The sequence below is a fragment of the Bufo gargarizans genome, chromosome 7, assembly GCF_014858855.1.
Source record: "Bufo gargarizans isolate SCDJY-AF-19 chromosome 7, ASM1485885v1, whole genome shotgun sequence".
NCBI lineage: Eukaryota > Metazoa > Chordata > Amphibia > Anura > Bufonidae > Bufo > Bufo gargarizans.
In genome coordinates this window covers 115,113,440-115,132,347 of record NC_058086.1, presented here as the reverse complement: position 1 = coordinate 115,132,347, position 18,908 = coordinate 115,113,440, and the positions used below count along the sequence as shown (strand labels likewise).

At 45.5% G+C, this 18,908-nt stretch overlaps 1 protein-coding gene across 1 annotated transcript in view; it reads left to right on the top strand.

Annotated features, from left to right (window-relative positions):
* The window catches only part of HMCN1 (hemicentin 1), a 655,003-nt gene that overhangs the window by 285,058 nt on the left and 351,037 nt on the right, over nt 1-18,908 (top strand). Inside the window, 2 exon segments of the mRNA XM_044300627.1 lie at nt 1,352-1,497; nt 3,285-3,429. Coding sequence (XP_044156562.1) covers nt 1,352-1,497; nt 3,285-3,429 — 291 coding nt within the window.

Below are 18,908 nucleotides of genomic sequence, written 5' to 3'. Positions count from 1 at the left end.
GCATCTTATGCTGGTCCCCCTCATGACCCTATGTGTCCCCTCGAGTCCTAAACTGCGCACATAACTACCTTTGCGTGTAAAGTGTTACTCCTGTGTAAAACAAACAATCTCTCTCCTATTGATAACAGGTCCGGCTGTACTCACTGTCACGATGAATGCGCTACAGCGAGCGGGAGCTGGCTGGCCGGCCGGCGCGTGACTGACATCACTTAGTAACGCTCCTCCCACTTCAGGAAGCAGGAGCGTTACTAAGTGACGTCAGTCACGCGCCGGCCGGGCCGCTCGCTGCAGTGGCATTTCCGGGTCGGCCAAATCGAGACTTGAGTATAAGACGAGGGGGCTTTTTGAGCACAAAAATATGTGCCAAAAAACTCGTCTTATACTCGAGTATATACGGTATATATATATATATATATATATATATATATATATGTATATATATTATTTATTTAATTAATTTCTTCTGCTAACAAAAAAAAAAAAAGACAGCTTAATTTAATCAGGCGGTTGTGCTTAGCGTGATTGAAACATGTGTACTGGGAAATTAGATGGGGCGGGGGGCATAGTCAGTTCTGTGTACGCCCCTGGTCACATTCATTGTTATTAGCTGTGGTCCGCAGCTGTCACTGGTGTCCAGTGCTAACTATGAGCTACTTCCTTGACTGACAATGACTTCCGTTTCACCTAGCTATGCTACCATATTATACACTGAGTTCTTTATTGCATGGCTTGGCTGAGATTCCAATGTCTGTCCGTCAGTGATAAGCAGCTGTGATCATGGGTGGGATACCTGCTGACTGTACAGCCTGTACCACTAAGACAGCTCAGGTCGTAATCTGCCATTGATTGGGATTATGCCAACATTAAATCTATTTTTTTTTATATAATTCAGCATGAAAATCTAGTTACATTTGTAACTTAATTTCTGTCACATAAATGCTCCAGTTGTGACATATTCCCATTACGCCATTAAAATGTCACCCCCTTGTGTTTATATGTATAGTAATGTGCACGTCCACATACTGAGTTGGGGGAGCATGCTTAGTTTTATTTTTTAACTGACATCAGCCTTATCTACTGTTAGAGGCTGTAGCAGTTACCTGCAGAGAGCTGCAGCAGAAATGGCACACCCCCTGGGCTTCGATAGGACGAGAAAGGACATTCCCCTGAGCTGCCAGCCTGAAAAACTTCTAGCAGAGTAATTGGGGCAATTAATGGGGAGATCTCCGGTCCAGGTACAGGGCTAGTTTTAGCTATGTTAGAAACAAATTGTTGTGCAACATATATTGTCTGATTTTTATTTTTACATTAATCATAGGGTAATCCCTTTAACTGTTCCTCTTCTTTCTAGTTCCACCACAAATTAAAAAAGATGACCTTGCTATAAATGGAATGTTTTCAAAGCTGGTGAAAGTCAAAATTAATACAAACTTTACTCTTGAATGTGAAGTGAAGGCATTCCCAACGGCTACTGTCACATGGTACAAAAATGGGCAGGTCAGTCACAAACATCTTGTTTCTGCCTTTTCTTGGAGTCTTCACATAATTCTGATGAATGCAAATATTATATTAAAGTGGAAAATATGCTTGTAGTGCACATAATCTCCACATTTCTCTAGAGCTATGGCACTTATTAGGGAAATTATTAGAGCAGGCATCATTCATCAAAACTGCTATTCTCGTTAGAGATGAGCAATCTTCCCCAAAAATTGGTTTCAGGTTGCTTCTATCGAATCGGCCATCAGATTTGATTCAACCCCAATCATGAATGCCGCAATTGGCCTGAAAAGTCATGAATGACGCCCTGAGGTCTCTGTGTCTAACCTTTTTTAAGATCTTTAATGCTAAGACACATTAGTAATGTCAGTGACAGTGACATATATTTCTATGGTTAAATGTTTGATAGTAGGCGGTAACAAACACCCTGTTTAAAAACACACAGCTACTGTTGGATTTCAAAAAATTAAGAAATGATCCAATAATTATCCCTCTTTGGTGGCAGATGCCTTCCTTCTTCACTGTCTTCTGACCTGTAAAATGGTGGTTGCCATTTTGAGGGATTTGTGCTTGAAGAATCACAAAAGTTTTGCATTTACTGAAATTCCACTCTAGAATCGATTCTCTCATTTATTTATTAAGCTTTCCATATATCATACTGCTTGGATGAATGATTTGTTACAAAGGTTGCAGTTCCTTGCCATCTGAAACTGCCCTTTGCAAACTGAAAACATGTACATAAAGCAAGTCATTCAAAAGGGCTGTCTTGAATGAGCCTATAGGCCTGTGATGGTGACTCTTTTACAGACCGAGTGCCCAAGCTGCAACCCTGTAACCCACTTTTTTATCCCAAAAGTGGCAAAACGAGTATCAGATTCAAGACAGTCCGCACATCAGTGGCAGGGTATTTCCCTTGGTGGATATTGATAGAACCCGCACAGTGGGCATCTGTGTAGGTATCTATGTCCTGAGGGGTGTTGGTTGTCTGCCCATTCTGTAAAATGAGCTTTTGCCTCTTCTGTCTAGGTTTAGAGCAGGTTGTCTTTAAAATTATTTTCTATTGCAAGTGAAAGTGCATTTTGGCGCATATCTTGCCAGATGGTTTTCTTGAGTGGGTAACCTTAGCTGACTATACTTTTAAAGAGTACGTGTCACCTCTCTTGACGTGTCTGTTTTAGTAACTACTTCCATTTGTATGAAATCTGAATTCTGATGCATCTGTTAGCATTCTATGTTGTGACAGTCCTCTATAATTCCTGCTAAATGTTTTTGAATAAGTTGCCAACAATCTGCAAAAACAAGTCCAACTGGGTGTTTTGTCCCTACACATTCTGACCCTGGCAGCACTGGATGGATAGTGTCAGACTGTGCAGGGACTCACCCTCCCCCACCCCAACTGGTAACACTCAGTTGGACCTTTATTACATAATGCTAGTAATTCAATAATAAACTTTTAGCAGGAGTAATAGAGGATGAGCACACCAAATAGTTATATGAAGATGATCCAAGAGATGTGGCAGGTCCTCTTCTAGTAAGAAAAATAGCTTCTCCAGTTTCCATACATATCAGAGAAACATAAGGGGGAATTAAATTACGAAATATGTCTGAATATGTTGTTAAATTACCACAAGTGAAGCATATACAGCATAACAGCATGGTCCCTTGTTGAACAAGTATTTATGAGAAATAGTATTAAAATGTACCTATTCCTCAAATGTCTGAATAACCAATTAATCAATTTTGTAATAAATCTAACATAAACCTTCAAATGTTTTATATTATGACAGCCTCTTGATCCCAAAAGTCTCTTGCAAATTAGTGGCTATACACTTCATGCAGATGAAGCACAGCTATCAGATACTGGACGTTACACTTGTGTGGCATCTAACATTGCTGGTGAAGATGAAAAGGACTTTGATGTCATTGTACAAGGTTAGAACTGCATGTAAATAGGTGCACTGAAACTAAACTTATGTCTAACATGTAAACGAATGGAAAGACAGCCATATTATTCTTAAAAAGGAATTACAATATTTTCAAGTGTTTGTGGAAGAAAGACTTACTTTACCTTGTTTTTCCCTTTATCCCTCCCCATTGCCTCTGCTTCTTCCTTTTGAGGTTGTGACTTTCTAACCGCACATAGGGTTGCCACCTGGCTGGTAAACCACTTACTAGCAGGAGGCACCTCCCAGAATTTTTCAATTGTACCAGCTACATTATGTGCCAATAATTTGCAGTAGTCAAGGATATATGAGATACCTACTTGCTACTAAAAGCTATATAACAGGGTGTACAGCAGCTAGAGATATGAGCCTCTACTTCAGGTATCAGTATCATGGTGCAGAATGCCACACATATCCCAAGATATAACTGTTAAAAAATCATGTGAGGCGATAGATCTGAAGGTACTGTATTACCTGCAGATCTCACTTCAGACCTGATTTCAAGGAGTTTTTTTTTTCTCAAACTGTATGGTCAGCATTGGTATCTTCGACTTAGGTTCCTTTTTTTAAAAGGAGACCTGGCTCAACTCTCTGGCTGCTAGGCAGCATGAGATATTTCATTTTGAAGTAGCCCCATCTTAGAGTGAACTTTTTGAAATTTGTTTTGTGTCTGATTCATAAAAATTTGATTCATGGATGAATTGATTCTACCTAAATCATATGTGCTCTAATTAGCCTGAAAATTGGTATATGACACTCGGATTTTTTGTGTTAAAACACAGCTTGTTTATAAACACACCGTGCATCACATTTGTAAGGTTTTTTTTAATAGAAGCATTCCAAAAATTGTCCCTTATTGGGGGCACGTTATTTGAAAAAACTGTGGCTTATTGGGAAAAAGCATCAAAAAATCCCTGCTCCATTTATACACACAGAAACACACATGTTAATTTCATGAGAAACAGTGGCTTGTTCAGCATAAGCATACAGACTGTATGTGTTAATGAGGCAGAATGCCTACACTTATTTATAAACGCACAAAAGTGTTAATTGTATAGAACAGACAAGGCAGTAGATGCGTGCTTGGGTGTGTTGGGGTAGTAGTAGTAGAAGTTGCTGTGAAGGTAATGGTAGTTACAGTAGGGCTGAGGCCTGTAAGAAAATAGCCACCGTCAGCAATGGCAGATCTATTCATTGGTCTCAGGTGCAGGTGTCTGAAATTCCTTACAGATCCATGCCTCATTAATTTTGACAAAACTATGCTTTGGAGGGCAACTTTGTCCATTTGGGGGTCACGATGCCACCTGCTGCACTGAAAACAATCTGAGATGACACTAGAGGCTGAACAATACAATATAGAGACAGTATTAGTAGTGATGTCCCGAACTATTTGCCGGCGAATAGTTCCCGGCGAACATAGCTTGTTCGCGTTCGCCGCTGTGGGCAAATATATGCGGTGTTCGGTCTGCCCCCTATACGTCATCATTGAGTAAACTTTGACCCTCTACCTCACAGTCAGCAGACACATTCCAGCCAATCAGCAGATTGGAGATGTAACAGGGATTAAACTGATGAGAAGAGAGAATATCACGATCGGCGTGACTATCACATACGTGACACAGAGGGAGGGAAAGAGGAAGGCCCTGCCCAAGTGAGAGGGAAGGTGGTGACCCCTGACTCACTTGCGGCTGGCACCTGGCTGCCCTGACGTCCCTAGACGGGTTCCTCACCCGTACGCCGATCACGTGCCTAAAACCCTGGCTTTCCCTAAGATGAGCCCTAGATAGTGAACAGAGCGGTGGGAACACTAGTCCGCACCACTAGCTCTAAAGGAAAACACCAAGGGGAGGACAGACAATACAGACTCAACATATAATCCCAGGTGGGCGACAACAGGAGACAACAAAAAGCCCAACAGGGATCCGGAGGGTAGCACTCTGGAACAACAACCAGGATTCACAGCTCCAGTGGGTCAGTATAGAAGTCCAGGCAGGAAGCTCTATAACTGGCAACTAGAGAAGTGTGAGAGGAGAATATAAGGAGGTTGGGAGTGGCAGACAAGAAACAGCTGAGGAGGAGAAGCTACGGATCCCTGAGTGAGACAAAAAGGATTGCAAGGCAAACACAGAAAACAATCACTAAGAAACAACGTGATCTTTAGACATAGAGCGCGCAGCCACCCGCTGCGACTTCCTGACCCCGGGTATAACGGAGTCAGACGTGGCTCTTGACACCCTCGTGACAGTACCCCCTCCCTTTCACGAGGGGCCTCCGGACACTCAGGACCAGGTCTCTCAGGATGAGAGGCATGGAAAGCCTGAATTAACCTGTTGGCGTTTACCTCTGACGCTGGAACCCACATTCTTTCCTCGGGACCGTAACCCCTCCAATGCACCAGATACTGAAGAGAGCGGCGGACCCGACGAGAATCAACAATTCTGGATATTTGAAACTCCAGATTACCATCCACAATAACAGGAGGAGGTGGCAGCAGGTGATGGTTCTAGAGGTGGAACATACTTCTTGAGTAACGACTTATGGAAGACGTTATGGATCTTAAAAGTCTGAGGTAGCTCCAGGCGAAAAGCCACAGGGTTAATGACGGCTACTATTTTATAAGGACCAATGAACCTAGGGCCCAGTTTCCAAGAGGGAACCTTCAACTTAATATTCCTAGTAGACAACCACACATAGTCATTCACTCATAGGTCCGGACCTGGCGACCGTTTCTTATCGGCCATGCATTTATATTTACCACTCATATTTTTCAAGTTAGCTTGCACCTTCTGCCATACCAATGAAAGAGATGAAGAAAACTGTTCCTCTTCAGGAACCCCAGAAGACCCCCCCTCTTTGAAAGTACAAAATTGGGGATGAAAACCGTATGCACCAAGAAATGGTGACTTGCCAGTGGATTCCTGACAGCGATTATTTATGGCAAACTCGGCTAACGGTAAATATGATGACCACACCTCTTGGTTTTCAGACACAAAACACCTTAAATATGTTTCTAGGTTTTGGTTGGTACGCTCAGTCTGTCCATTCGACTGAGGATGGAAAGCTGAGGAAAAGGACAAGTGTACCCCCAAACGGGAACAAAAAGCTTTCCAAAACTTAGAAATAAACTGGGTTCCCCGATCCGAAACCACATCAGAAGGGACCCCGTGAAGCTTCACGATTTCACTGATAAACACCTGAGCAAGAGTCTTAGCATTAGGAAGTGCGGGTAGCGCAATAAAGTGTACCATTTTGCTAAACCTGTCTACTACTACCAAGATAACTGTTTTACCCGCAGACAACGGTAAGTCAGTGATGAAATCCATTGACAGATGTGTCCATGGACTATTGGGGATGAAAAGTGGCAATAAAGACCCTGCTGGACGTGTATGAGAGACTTTTGCGTGTGCACAAGTAGAACAAGTAGACACGAAATCCATTACATCCTGACGCAACCTTGGCCACCAAAAACGACGAGACAATAGCTCCAAGGTTGCTTTACTACCCGGGTGCCCAGCAAGTGCCGAATTATGATGTTCCTTTAATAATTCAAGACGCAGGTTTAATGGTACAAACAATTTCTCTGAGGGGCAAGAGGCCGGGGCGTCCCCCTGGGCCTCTAACACCTTTCCCTCTAGAACAGAGTGTACAGCAGAGACAACCACTCCTCTTTGTAAAATAGGTACCGGATGACTAACATTACCCCCTCCAGGGAAACTACGAGATAATGCGTCTGCCTTGGTATTTTTTGCCCCAGGGCGATAGGTGATTACAAAGTTAAATCTGGTAAAGAATAGCGACCACCTAGCTTGTCTAGGGGTGAGACGCTTAGCCGATTCTAGGTACAGAAGGTTTTTGTGATCCGTAATCACCGTGACGGGGTGGATTGCTCCCTCTAAGAAGTGACGCCACTCTTCAAACGCCAGTTTAATCGCCAACAGTTCCCTATTTCCAATATCATAGTTCTTTTCTGCAGTAGATAACTTTTTGGAAAAGAAAGCGCAAGGACGCCATTTGCCAGGAGACGGACCCTGAGACAATACAGCCCCCACTCCCACCTCTGACGCATCTACTTCAACAATAAAAGGCTGGGAGACATCAGGTTGAATTAGGACAGGTGCCGAGGTAAATTTCTCTTTTAGAGAGGAAAATGCAATTTTAGCGGTGTCAGACCATTTAGAAAAATCAGTCCCCTTCCTAGTCATGTCAGTAAGGGGTTTAACGATCACTGAATAATTTTTAATGAACTTTCTATAGAAATTTGCGAAACCCAAAAACCGTTGTAGAGCTTTAAGGTTCTCAGGAAGATCCCAATCTAAAATTGCCTGGACCTTCCTAGGATCCATACGGAAACCTGAAGCAGATAATAGATATCCCAGGAACTGTATTTCCTGAACGGCGAAGACACATTTTTCAATTTTCGCATATAATTTATTCGTCCGTAGGACCTGCAGTACTTGCCCGACATGTACTTCATGTGTTTTCAGATCAGCCGAATAAATTAAGATATCATCTAGGTATATGACTACAAACCTGCCGATGAGATGACTAAAAATATCATTAACGAAATGTTGGAAGACAGCAGGGGCATTGGTCAGACCGAAAGGCATGACTAAATTTTCATAATGCCCCTCAGGGGTGTTAAAAGCTGTCTTCCACTCATCCCCTTCCTTGATACGAATCAGATTGTAGGACCCCCTAAGATCAAGTTTGGAGAACCACCTAGCACCCGCAATCTGATTAAAAAGGTCAGGAATGAGAGGAAGAGGGTATGGGTCTCGAATGGTTATCCGGTTTAGCTCACGGAAATCTAGGCAAGGACGCAGGCCCCCATCTTTCTTTTTAACAAAGAAAAACCCTGCAGCCACGGGTGAAGAAGAGGGTCTGATGTGTCCCTTAGCCAGACTCTCGGAGATATAATCTTTCATGGCTTGTCTCTCGGGACCCGAAAGATTATACAACCTGGACTTGGGTAATTTTGCACCGGGAATCAGGTTAACCGGGCAATCATAAGGACGATGAGGTGGTAGCTTCTGACAACCCTTTTCAGAAAAAACGTCCTCAAAGTCCGAAATAAATGTAGGTAGGAAAGCTATGGAGGCGATTAAGCAATTGTTATTTAAGCAATTCTCTCTGCAATGCTCACTCCACTCCAATATCTCCCTGGCCTGCCAATCCACCACTGGATTGTGCGCTACCAACCAGGGAAGACCCAATACCACAGGAGAGGGAAGGCCCTCCAGAACGTAACATGAAAGCATCTCGTTATGGTGGTCCCCTACCCGAAGGTGTAAGTTATGGACAATGTGAGTGAGGTTTCTCTGAGACAGAGGAGCATAATCAATAGCGAATATGGGAATAGGTCTCTGCAGCATACAGAGAGACAAACCCATAGTGCGGGCAAAATGGGCATCTATCAAATTTACCCCTGCTCCACTGTCTAGAAAAAAAGAAATAGACTCCGTCTTAACACCAAAAACAATAACCGCTGGCAACACAAATTGAGATGTTCGTATGGAGGAAACGTATACCCCCCGGCTGACATCCTCCGCACAGCCTGGGGTTAGTAGTTTTCCGACGGTCTTTTTGTTTTTGAGAAAGGAGGGACAGACATTAATGAAATGACCCCTCCCCCCACAGAAAAAGCAAGCCCCCCACCTACGGCGAACCTCAGGAGGATGGACCTGACGAGAAGTTCCTCCTAGCTGCATAGGCTCATCTAAGTCAGTACAGACTAACTGCTGCTTGGGAGAGGTTACCAATTGCTCAGGAATTTTCGATCTCTCCCTAAGACGTCTATCTATTCTGATAGAGAGGGACATAACAGCATCAAGGGAAAGGGGGGTCTCATACAGCGCCAGCGCATCCATAACCCTTTCAGATAACCCAGAGCAGAACTGACTCCTGAGAGCCGGGTCGTTCCACTGAGTATCCGTAGCCCACCTACGGAACTCTGAGCAATATTCCTCTGCTGGCCGATCTCCCTGTAGGAGTCTCCGTAACTTCGACTCAGCCAGGGCGACTCGGTCAGGGTCATCATATATGAGACCCAACGCCCCAAAAAATCCCTCCACTGACTGGAGAGCCTGGGAACCAGGGGGTAACGAGAACGCCCAGGATTGCGGGTCCCCCTGAAGCAGGGAAATAACAATCCCCACCCGCTGTTCTTCATTACCTGAGGAGTAAGGGCGCAGCTTAAAATATAATTTGCAGGCCTCACGGAACGTCACAAATTTGTCCCTTCCCCCAGAAAATCTGTCAGGAAGAACAACCTTGGGTTCTGTAACAACCTGGTTACCCATAGCAACCGCTGGGCTTGCGGTCTGCTGCATTTGCTGCTGTTGTTGGAGGACAGACGCCTTCAATCCTGCCACCTCCAAAGACAGGCCTTGAAGCTGTTTTGCCAAAGCAGCAATAGGATCCATATTGGATTCTAAGTAGAGAGAAAAAAAAAGGGCCAGTTATAATATCACGATCGGCGTGACTATCACATACGTGAAACAGAGGGAGGGAAAGAGGAAGGCCCTGCCCAAGTGAGAGGGAAGGTGGTGACCCCTGACTCACCTTGCGGCTGGCACCTGGCTGCCCTGACGTCCCTAGACGGGTTCCTCACCCGTACGCCGATCACGTGCCTAAAACCCTGGCTTTCCCTAAGATGAGCCCTAGATAGTGAACAGGGCGGTGGGAACACTAGTCCGCACCACTAGCTCTAAAGGAAAACACCAAGGGGAGGACAGACAATACAGACTCAACATATAATCCCAGGTGGGCGACAACAGGAGACAACAAAAAGCCCAACAGGGATCCGGAGGGTAGCACTCTGGAACAACAACCAGGATTCACAGCTCCAGTGGGTCAGTATAGAAGTCCATGCAGGAAGCTCTATAACTGGCAACTAGAGAAGTGTGAGAGGAGAATATAAGGAGGTTGGGAGTGGCAGACAAGAAACAGCTGAGGAGGAGAAGCTATGGATCCCTGAGTGAGACAAAAAGGATTGCAAGGCAAACACAGAAAACAATCACTAAGAAACAACGTGATCTTTAGACATAGAGCGCGCAGCCACCCGCTGCGACTTCCTGACCCCGGGTATAACGGAGTCAGACGTGGCTCTTGACACCCTCGTGACAGAGAACTACAGAAAATAGCACTCTTATCGGGTGGGACAGTAAATTGCACGGCGCAGACACAGTGACCGTGGCGTGGATTCAAACAAAGGGGAGGGAGCCAGCAATTTTTTAACCATCTCCCCATTCGAAAAATCTATTTAATAAATGGACCCCAGATTGGGGACGTAACAGGGATTAAACTGATGAGAAGAGAGAACTATAGAAAATAGCACTCATATCGGGTGGGACAGTAAATTGCACGGCACAGACGCAGTGACCGTGGATTCAAACAAAGGGGAGGGAGCCAGCGTTTTTTTAACCATCTCCCCATTCGAAAAATCAATTCAATTCACCTTTCCGGGACCCTTGGTGTTGTACGTGGCGGGGTGGAGGAAGAAACCTGCAATGATATCAACGGGACATGGCTAGCTTGGTATCCAACCTTGTGCAAATGGGAAGTTTGCGGTTGGGGCAAATGGACTGTTTGCGGTGGTTTGCGGTGCATTAACCCCTTAAGGACGTAGGGCGTATCGGTACGCCCTATTTCCCGAGTCCTTAAGGACTCAGGGCGTACCGGTGCGTCCTAACTTTAACTTGATTTTCCGGCGCCACGGGGGTTAATCGCAACGGGATGCCGGCTGAAATCATTCATCCTGTCATGTGACCCCCCCATATTGGCGATTGCCTCAAACCGCAGGTCAATTCAGACCTGCGGTTTGCTGCGATTTCAGCAGGGGATCAGAAACTTTAAAATTCCCAAAATGATGATTTGCACGCCCCCCCAGCACCCCTGCATGATTTATGTGGTTGGGAGGTGCAGCGGGGGGTGTCACAGGCGTTGCGGGCATCGCGATCCCCCGCCCACCTCCCCTTGAAAATTCCTTGGCATCTAGTGGTTTTATACTGACACCCTGGTATAAACGGCTGACATCTGTGCAGATGTCAGCCATTTAACCCTTTCCATACCGCGGTCCTTTGCAGCCCCCTGATGGAGAGGGAGAGAGCCCCCCCGACACCCCCCTGCAGTCCCGTGCTCACTCTTCCCCGCGAAGTTGTTGCAGACGGCGAAGGTTCCCATGGCAACAGGACGCCTTCTCAGGCGTCCTGCTGTCCATGGTGCTGAACAGATCTATGCTAAAAGCATAGATCTGTTCAATGTAAGTAAAATACAGTACAGAACCCTATATGGTGTACTGTACTGTATTATACAGACATCAGACCCACTGGATCTTCAAGAACCAAGTGGGTCTGGGTCAAAAAAAAGTTACAAAAGTGAAAAAAGTTAAGGGAAAAAAACACATTTATCACTGAAAAGAATTAAAAAAATAAAATACACTACACATATTACATATCACCGCATCTGTAACGACCTGATCTATAAAACAGTCATGGAGACCAGGTCGGCTTTATCCGTAATAGGGAAGGCAAAGACAACACAACTAGGGTGATTAATACCCTTTGCCATGCCAAACGGATTTCCTCCCCTTTGCTTTTACTCAGCACGGATGCCGAAAAAGCATTCGATAGGGTTAACTGGTCATATTTAAAACATGTCCTGCAGAATTTTGGCCTACCTGACTCCTTTGTTCAAGCAACCTTTTCAATGTATGAACACGCAACAGCCTCAGTTCTAGTTAATGGCACATTATCCTCTCCATTTTCTATGGAATGGAACACGCCAGGGTTGTCCCCTATCACCCCTCCTATTTATCTTGGCTCTTGAGCCCCTACTTGCAACCAGATTGGACCAGGAGGTAGTAGGTTTATGTTTGGGAGGTAGGGAACAGAAATTAGCTGCCTTCGCAGACGACGTTCTGATGATGACGGTCAACCCAAAGGCTTCCTTACCCCGAATCCAGTCCCACCTAAACGCATATAGCATCTTGTCAGACTTCAAAATCAATGCCAGTAAATCGTTAGTCCTCTGCTTAGGCATTCCCCAGGCAACCAAACATCAACTGATGATGGACTCCCCATTTAATTGGTCCTCTCCTACTATCACATACTTAGGGGTCAAGATCAGTCCTGAAATAACTGAACTATTTTCCCTTAATTATACCCCTCTAAAACAATCACTTTTTGAAGCTATTGATAATCTGGCCCGGGCCAACCCTACGTTGTCCTGGTTTGGTCGCAAAAACCTTATCTCTTCCTTAATACTCCCCCGACTCACTTATTTGCAGCAAGTCCTCCCCATTCCGGTCCCCAAGCACTATTACGACACAATCATGCAAAAGTTCAGATCTTTCATCTGGAGTGGAAGGAAAGCGAGACTATCTTGCACCCTCCTCACCAACCCAGACATGCAGGGGGAATAGGTCTACCAAATCCCGAACTGTACGGGAAGGCCATCCTTCTCTCACGTGCACTAGCCTGGTTACGCCCCTCCCCACCACCCATAGTGGTACAGATAGAATTAGACATTTTGAACAGCCCAGCCAGAGCGCTCCTCTTAGGTCATAAACTGTTTTTTCCTGGCCCTATGTCTCACTACCCAATCCTCAAACTTACGTTGGAAGCTTGGAAGTGGCTATCTTCTACACATTGCTCTATCCCATTCCCCTCTCCCACTCTATCTGTAACAGATGTCCTAAACACGGCCCCCTCCACCCTAAGAGGCGCTCCCTCAACAGGACTGCTGTCCTCCACAATCCCTATAATTTCTCTAGCCCTCCCAACTGGAGCGTGGATGGACTTAAAAGCCACGAATGCCCTGCTTAATCCTCACCCGCGAAATTTTCTCTCAGTTGCCTACGTTAGAGCTTACCTGAAACAACACATCAAAATAGGGGACCTCCTTCGTCCGTGGGTTTGGCTGGAATCTCTGATGTCTTTACGCTCAGCACCCAGAAAACTCATCTCACAGATTTACAGCAAATTGCGGCTACCCCCTATGATAGCTAAACCATCCTTTATCTCACAATGGGAACTAGACCTGAACACCACAATTCCACATGAATCCCTGCCTAAACTACTGGAATCTCCTCATGGGGCCTCCCGCTGCGTCAGAATTAAGGAAAACGGCTATAAAATCCTAACCAGATGGTATAATACGCCAGATAAAACATCAAGATACACTAGGTCTGCTTCTGACGCCTGCTGGAGGTGCCTTGGGGAGAGAGGAACTTTTCTTCATATCTGGTGGACCTGCCCCCTTATCCATAAACAAAGTTTGCGGCACCTCAATTCTACCGTCTCCCCAAATTGCCCTCCTGTCTTTCTCCGAAGATAAGGGGGACGCTAAACCCCCATTTGTATTTACACAGATGCTACTAGCAGCCCGCCTTCAACTCCCTAAATTTTGGCTACGATCTGTAGTCCCGACCCTAGAACTATGGATCCAAAAAGTGACCAGATCCATAGGTTTGAGGAACTATCTTCTTGGGAATCACGCACTCACATGATATTTCTCAAAAAATGGTCCCTATGGTCTAAGTATAGATCTCCCAAACCATAGTGTACCCTATTGATGACTAAATAGGCTGCAACGCATATCTGTAACCATCTAGCACTACCAGCTAGCACGCTAAGCACTCCTTACGAGAGACATCCCTACCTCACGTTGCAGACTTAAATATCTCCACACCAGCTCTTCCTGTCTTCTCAGTTCGGCATCCGCCTCCTCCATTTTATGCCTCGCTCAAGACTGATTGTGATTGTCCCGTGTGCCAAACCATGGACGGCGCATCACTGTTGTATCTGACATGTACCTACTCTGTACTTAATATTACATTAGCGTGGCCTGCGAGCCTATAACTTGGAATCCTGTTAACAAATGTTATATTTTGAAATTTATAATAAAAATATAAATAAAAAAAAATAAAATAAAAATAAAATAAAAAAAACTATGAGAAAATTGAAATTTTGCCCACCTTACGTCCCAAAAAAGGTAATAAAAGTGATCAAAAAATTTGCATGTACGCCAAAATGGTACCAATTAAACCGTCATCTCATCCCACAAAAATCATACCCTACCCAAGATAATCGCCGAAAAACTGAAAAAACTATGGCTCTTAGACTATGGAAACACTAAAACATGATTTTTTTTGGTTTCAAAAATGAAATCATTGTGTAAAACTTACATAAATAAAAATAAAGTATGCATATTAGGTATCGCTGCGTCCGTATCGACCGACTCTATAAAAATATCACATGACCTAACCCCTCAGATGACCACCGTAAAAAAAAAAGAAAACTGTTTAAAAATAGCCATTTTTTGTCATCTTACGTCACAAAAAGTGTAATAGCAAGCGATCAAAAAGTCATATGCACCCCAAAATAGTGCCAATGATACCATCATCTCATCCCACAAAAAATGAGACCCTACTTAACCACCTCACGACCGCCGTACGCAGGATTGCGTCTTCGCAGCGGTCGTGCTGTTCTGGGTGGACGCGCCGGTGCGTCCTCTCGCGAGACGCGAGATTTCCGGGTATGCCGGCCCGCGCATGCGCATCGCGGGCCGGCAAAATTCAAAGAAGAACTTCGTCATCAACCTGCCGGCCACGATCATTGGCTGGCAGGTTGATGATTTTCAAAAAAACGAATCAGCAGCCAGATAACACATCATATTAGTAAATATGATGGGGTTATATGGCTGCTGTGCTCCTCTGCTCCTTCTTTTGGTCGGTTGGTTCCAGGAGAGGAGCAGAGGAGCACATCATTACTGTGAGTACCCACTACAGTACACTTAGCCCCCAGATCACCTCCCAGCACCCAATTAACCCTTTGATCACCCTGTCAATCACTAGTGAAAAGGAAAAAAAGTGATCAGTGCAAACTGTCACTTTTTTTTTTTTCACTGTTATTGACCGTTAGGTTTTAGGTATAGTTTAGGTCCCTTGGTTAGGTAGTTAGCGATCAGTTAGCGCCCAGCCCACCGCACCGCAGTCCGTTATTCGCTGATTAGCGTATCGCTAATCAGCATTTGTACTTTTATAGTATCTGAAAGTGATCAAAACTGATCACGGTCAGATCTATAATAGTACTAGTGTCACTTTAGTTCGCCCTCCACCCAAAACGCAGTGTTTGCCCGATCAGGCCTGATCGGTCGCCCACACGTGCGTTTGCCCACGCCCGCCCCACCGCAGTGACAAAAAAATTTTTTTTTTTTGATCACTGCACATTCACTTTACACGCACTGCGGCGATAAAAAAATCAGTTTTGATATTTTTTATCAACCGCAGCGGCCTCCGGTACTTCGCTAGGCTCCCCTTTGTAAGACAGGCTTGCTTTTTTTTTTCTTGGGTAGTCTCAGGGAATACCCCGAAATTTAGTTGCCCACATGTCTAACAGGGGGTATTCTTCTGAAGAGGCCTACAGGCTTCTGACCCAGTCGGATGAGGAGTGGGAACCCTCATCTGATGAATCCAGCGGGTCAGAATACGAACCTGTAGAAAGCAGTGGCTCTCTGACCCAAAGTTCGGACGAGGAGGTTGAGGTCCCTGATAGCACCAGGCGTACCCGGCCCCGTGTCGCTAGACCGCAGGTTGCGCAGGATCCGCTTCAAGAGCAGCAGAGTGGGGCTGGTGCTGTCGGATTACGTGGTGAGGCATACACCAGCAGCCCAGCCCTTCCTGGACCTAGTACCAGCACTGCCGTACAACCTGGTGAAGTAGCGAGCACCAGAAGGGCAGTTGAAGCTGGTACGGTGGCACGTGCAGTAGTGACCCCGTCGCAGCCACCGCAAAGACGTGCCCGTAGAGCCCCTAGAATCCCAGAGGTGCTGGCAAACCCTGATTGGCAGTCCCCAACTTCCGCCGCACCCGTAGTTTTCCCTTTCACTGCCCAGTCTGGAGTTCGGGTTGAGACGGCTCAGATCGGTTCGGCCCTGGGATTTTTTGAGCTGTTCTTGACTGCGGAGCTTTTAGACTTAGTTGTGGCCGAAACAAACAGATATGCCACACAATTTATAACCGCTAACCCGGGAAGCTCTTATGCCCAGTCTTTCCGGTGGAAACCAGTCCAAGTTTCCGAAATTAAAACTTTTCTGGGCCTCCTCCTCAACATGGGCCTGACAAAAAAACATGAATTGCGGTCATATTGGTCCACGAACCCGATTCATCACATGCCCATGTTCTCTGCTGCTATGTCCAGGACACGATTTGAGACCATCCTGCGTTTCCTGCACTTTAGTGACAACAGCACCTCTCGTCCCAGAGGCCACCCTGCTTTTGACCGGCTCCACAAAATTCGGCCCCTCATAGACCATTTCAACCAGAAATTTGCAGATATTTATACCCCAGAGCAAAACATCTGCATAGACGAGTCCCTAATACATTTTACCGGGCGCCTTGGCTTCAAACAATACATCCCAAGCAAGCGCGCCCGGTATGGGGTCAAATTGTATAAGCTCTGTGAAAGGGCCACAGGCTATACCCACAAATTTCGGGTCTATGAGGGAAAAGATCAGACCCTGGAGCCGGTCGGTTGCCCTGACTACCTGGGGAGCAGTGGGAAGACAGTTTGGGACTTGGTGTCACCCTTATTCGGCAAGGGGTACCATCTTTATGTGGACAATTTTTACACAAGTGTGGCCCTCTTTAGGCATTTGTTTCTAGAACGGATTGGCGCCTGTGGTACCGCGCGAACTAGTCGCGCGGGCTTCCCCCAACGGCTCGTTACCACCCGTCTTGCAAGGGGGCAGAGGGCCGCACTGTGTAACGAAGAACTGCTCGCGGTGAAATGGAGAGACAAGCGTGACGTTTACATGCTCTCCTCCATTCACGCAGACACGACAATCCAAATTGAGCGAGCAACCCGTGTCATTGAAAAGCCCCTCTCAGTCCACGACTATAACCTCCACATGGGAGGGGTCGACTTCAATGACCAGATGTTGGCTCCGTATTTAGTTTCCCGACGCACCAGACGCTGGTATAAGAAGGTGTCTGTATATTTAATTCAATTGGCTCTGTACAATAGTTTTGTTCTCTACAGTAAGGCTGGGAGAACTGGATCCTTCCTCAAATTTCAGGAAGAGATCATCGCGAACCTCCTGTATCCAGGAGGTTCCGTGGCCCCATCCACCAGTGTAGTTAGCCGTCTACACGAGCGACACTTCCCCAGTGTCGTTGCTGGTACCTCAAACCGACCGCCACCCCGAAAAAAATGTCGTGTCTGTAGCAGGAGTGGAATAAGGCGTGACACCCGCTATTTCTGTCCTGACTGTCCCGACCACCCTGCCCTATGCTTTGGAGAGTGTTTCCGGAAGTACCACTCACAGGTACACTATTAGCATAGGGATCATCTCACCAGGATAGGCACACAGGGCTATTAGGGCCCATTCACTCACAGCTGCTGCAAACGTCTCCTTTCACATGGGACAAAGTGCATAACGCACTTCGCCACATCTTTGGGCGATTTGCGCTTTGCACATTGACCCATGGGGAAGGAGAGGTTTGTTCTATAAAGGTAAAAAAAAAAAAAAAAAAAAAAAAAAAAAAACAGGTAAGCAAACAGGTTAATGTTTAGTTCCAAAAGTTAAAGTTACATGTTCTGTTCCAAAGTTAATAAAATTATTGCGTTGTGGCCTGGTTTTTTCTTTTTTTTTTTTTTTGTCTTTTTACCTTCCAGGTGGACCAACCGATCTACTAGCTGCAGCACCGATGTGCATTCTGACAGAAGCATTGCGCTGCTGTCAGATTACATGCAAGTCGGTGTATGCGGCGCTGCAAGACGGGATTTTCTCCTCTGCAGTGACAGATACGTTTGCCGAGGCATACGAGCTGAGGAGGAGGCGGCGTTCCTATGCTTTGGCAAGCACTTTGTATGTATATATATATATATATATATATAAAAAAAAAAATCCCGGCAATGATTTATTCATCCACATCGATTGATGCGAATGGAGAAATCTGGTTTGCCAGGGCATACGAGCTAAGTGGGTATGGATGTAGGGCGGAGCTCCTATGTCCTGGCAGACGCCTTTCCCCTCCATTTTTTTTTTTTGGCAGAGATTTTTTCATCCACATTGATCGATGCGAATGAAGAAATCTGTGCCGTTCATTTTTTTCTTTCAGCCCAGAGGCTGAACGGAAAAAAAAATCTCATTACCTGTATGCTCAATATAAGGAGAATAGCAGAAACTCCTAATGCTGGCCATACATGTAATGATTGCGGAGACCCTCAAATGCCAGGGCAGTACAAACACCCCACAACTGACCCCATTTTGGAAAGAAGACACCCCAAGGTATTTGCTGAGGGGCATATTGAGTCCATGAAAGATTGAAATTTTTGTCCTAAGTTAGCGGAAAGTGAGACTTTGTGAGAAAAAACAAAAAAAAATCAATTTCCGCTAACTTATGCGAAAAAAAAAAAATTCTATGAACTTGCCAGGCCCCTCATTGGATACCTTGGGGTGTCTTCT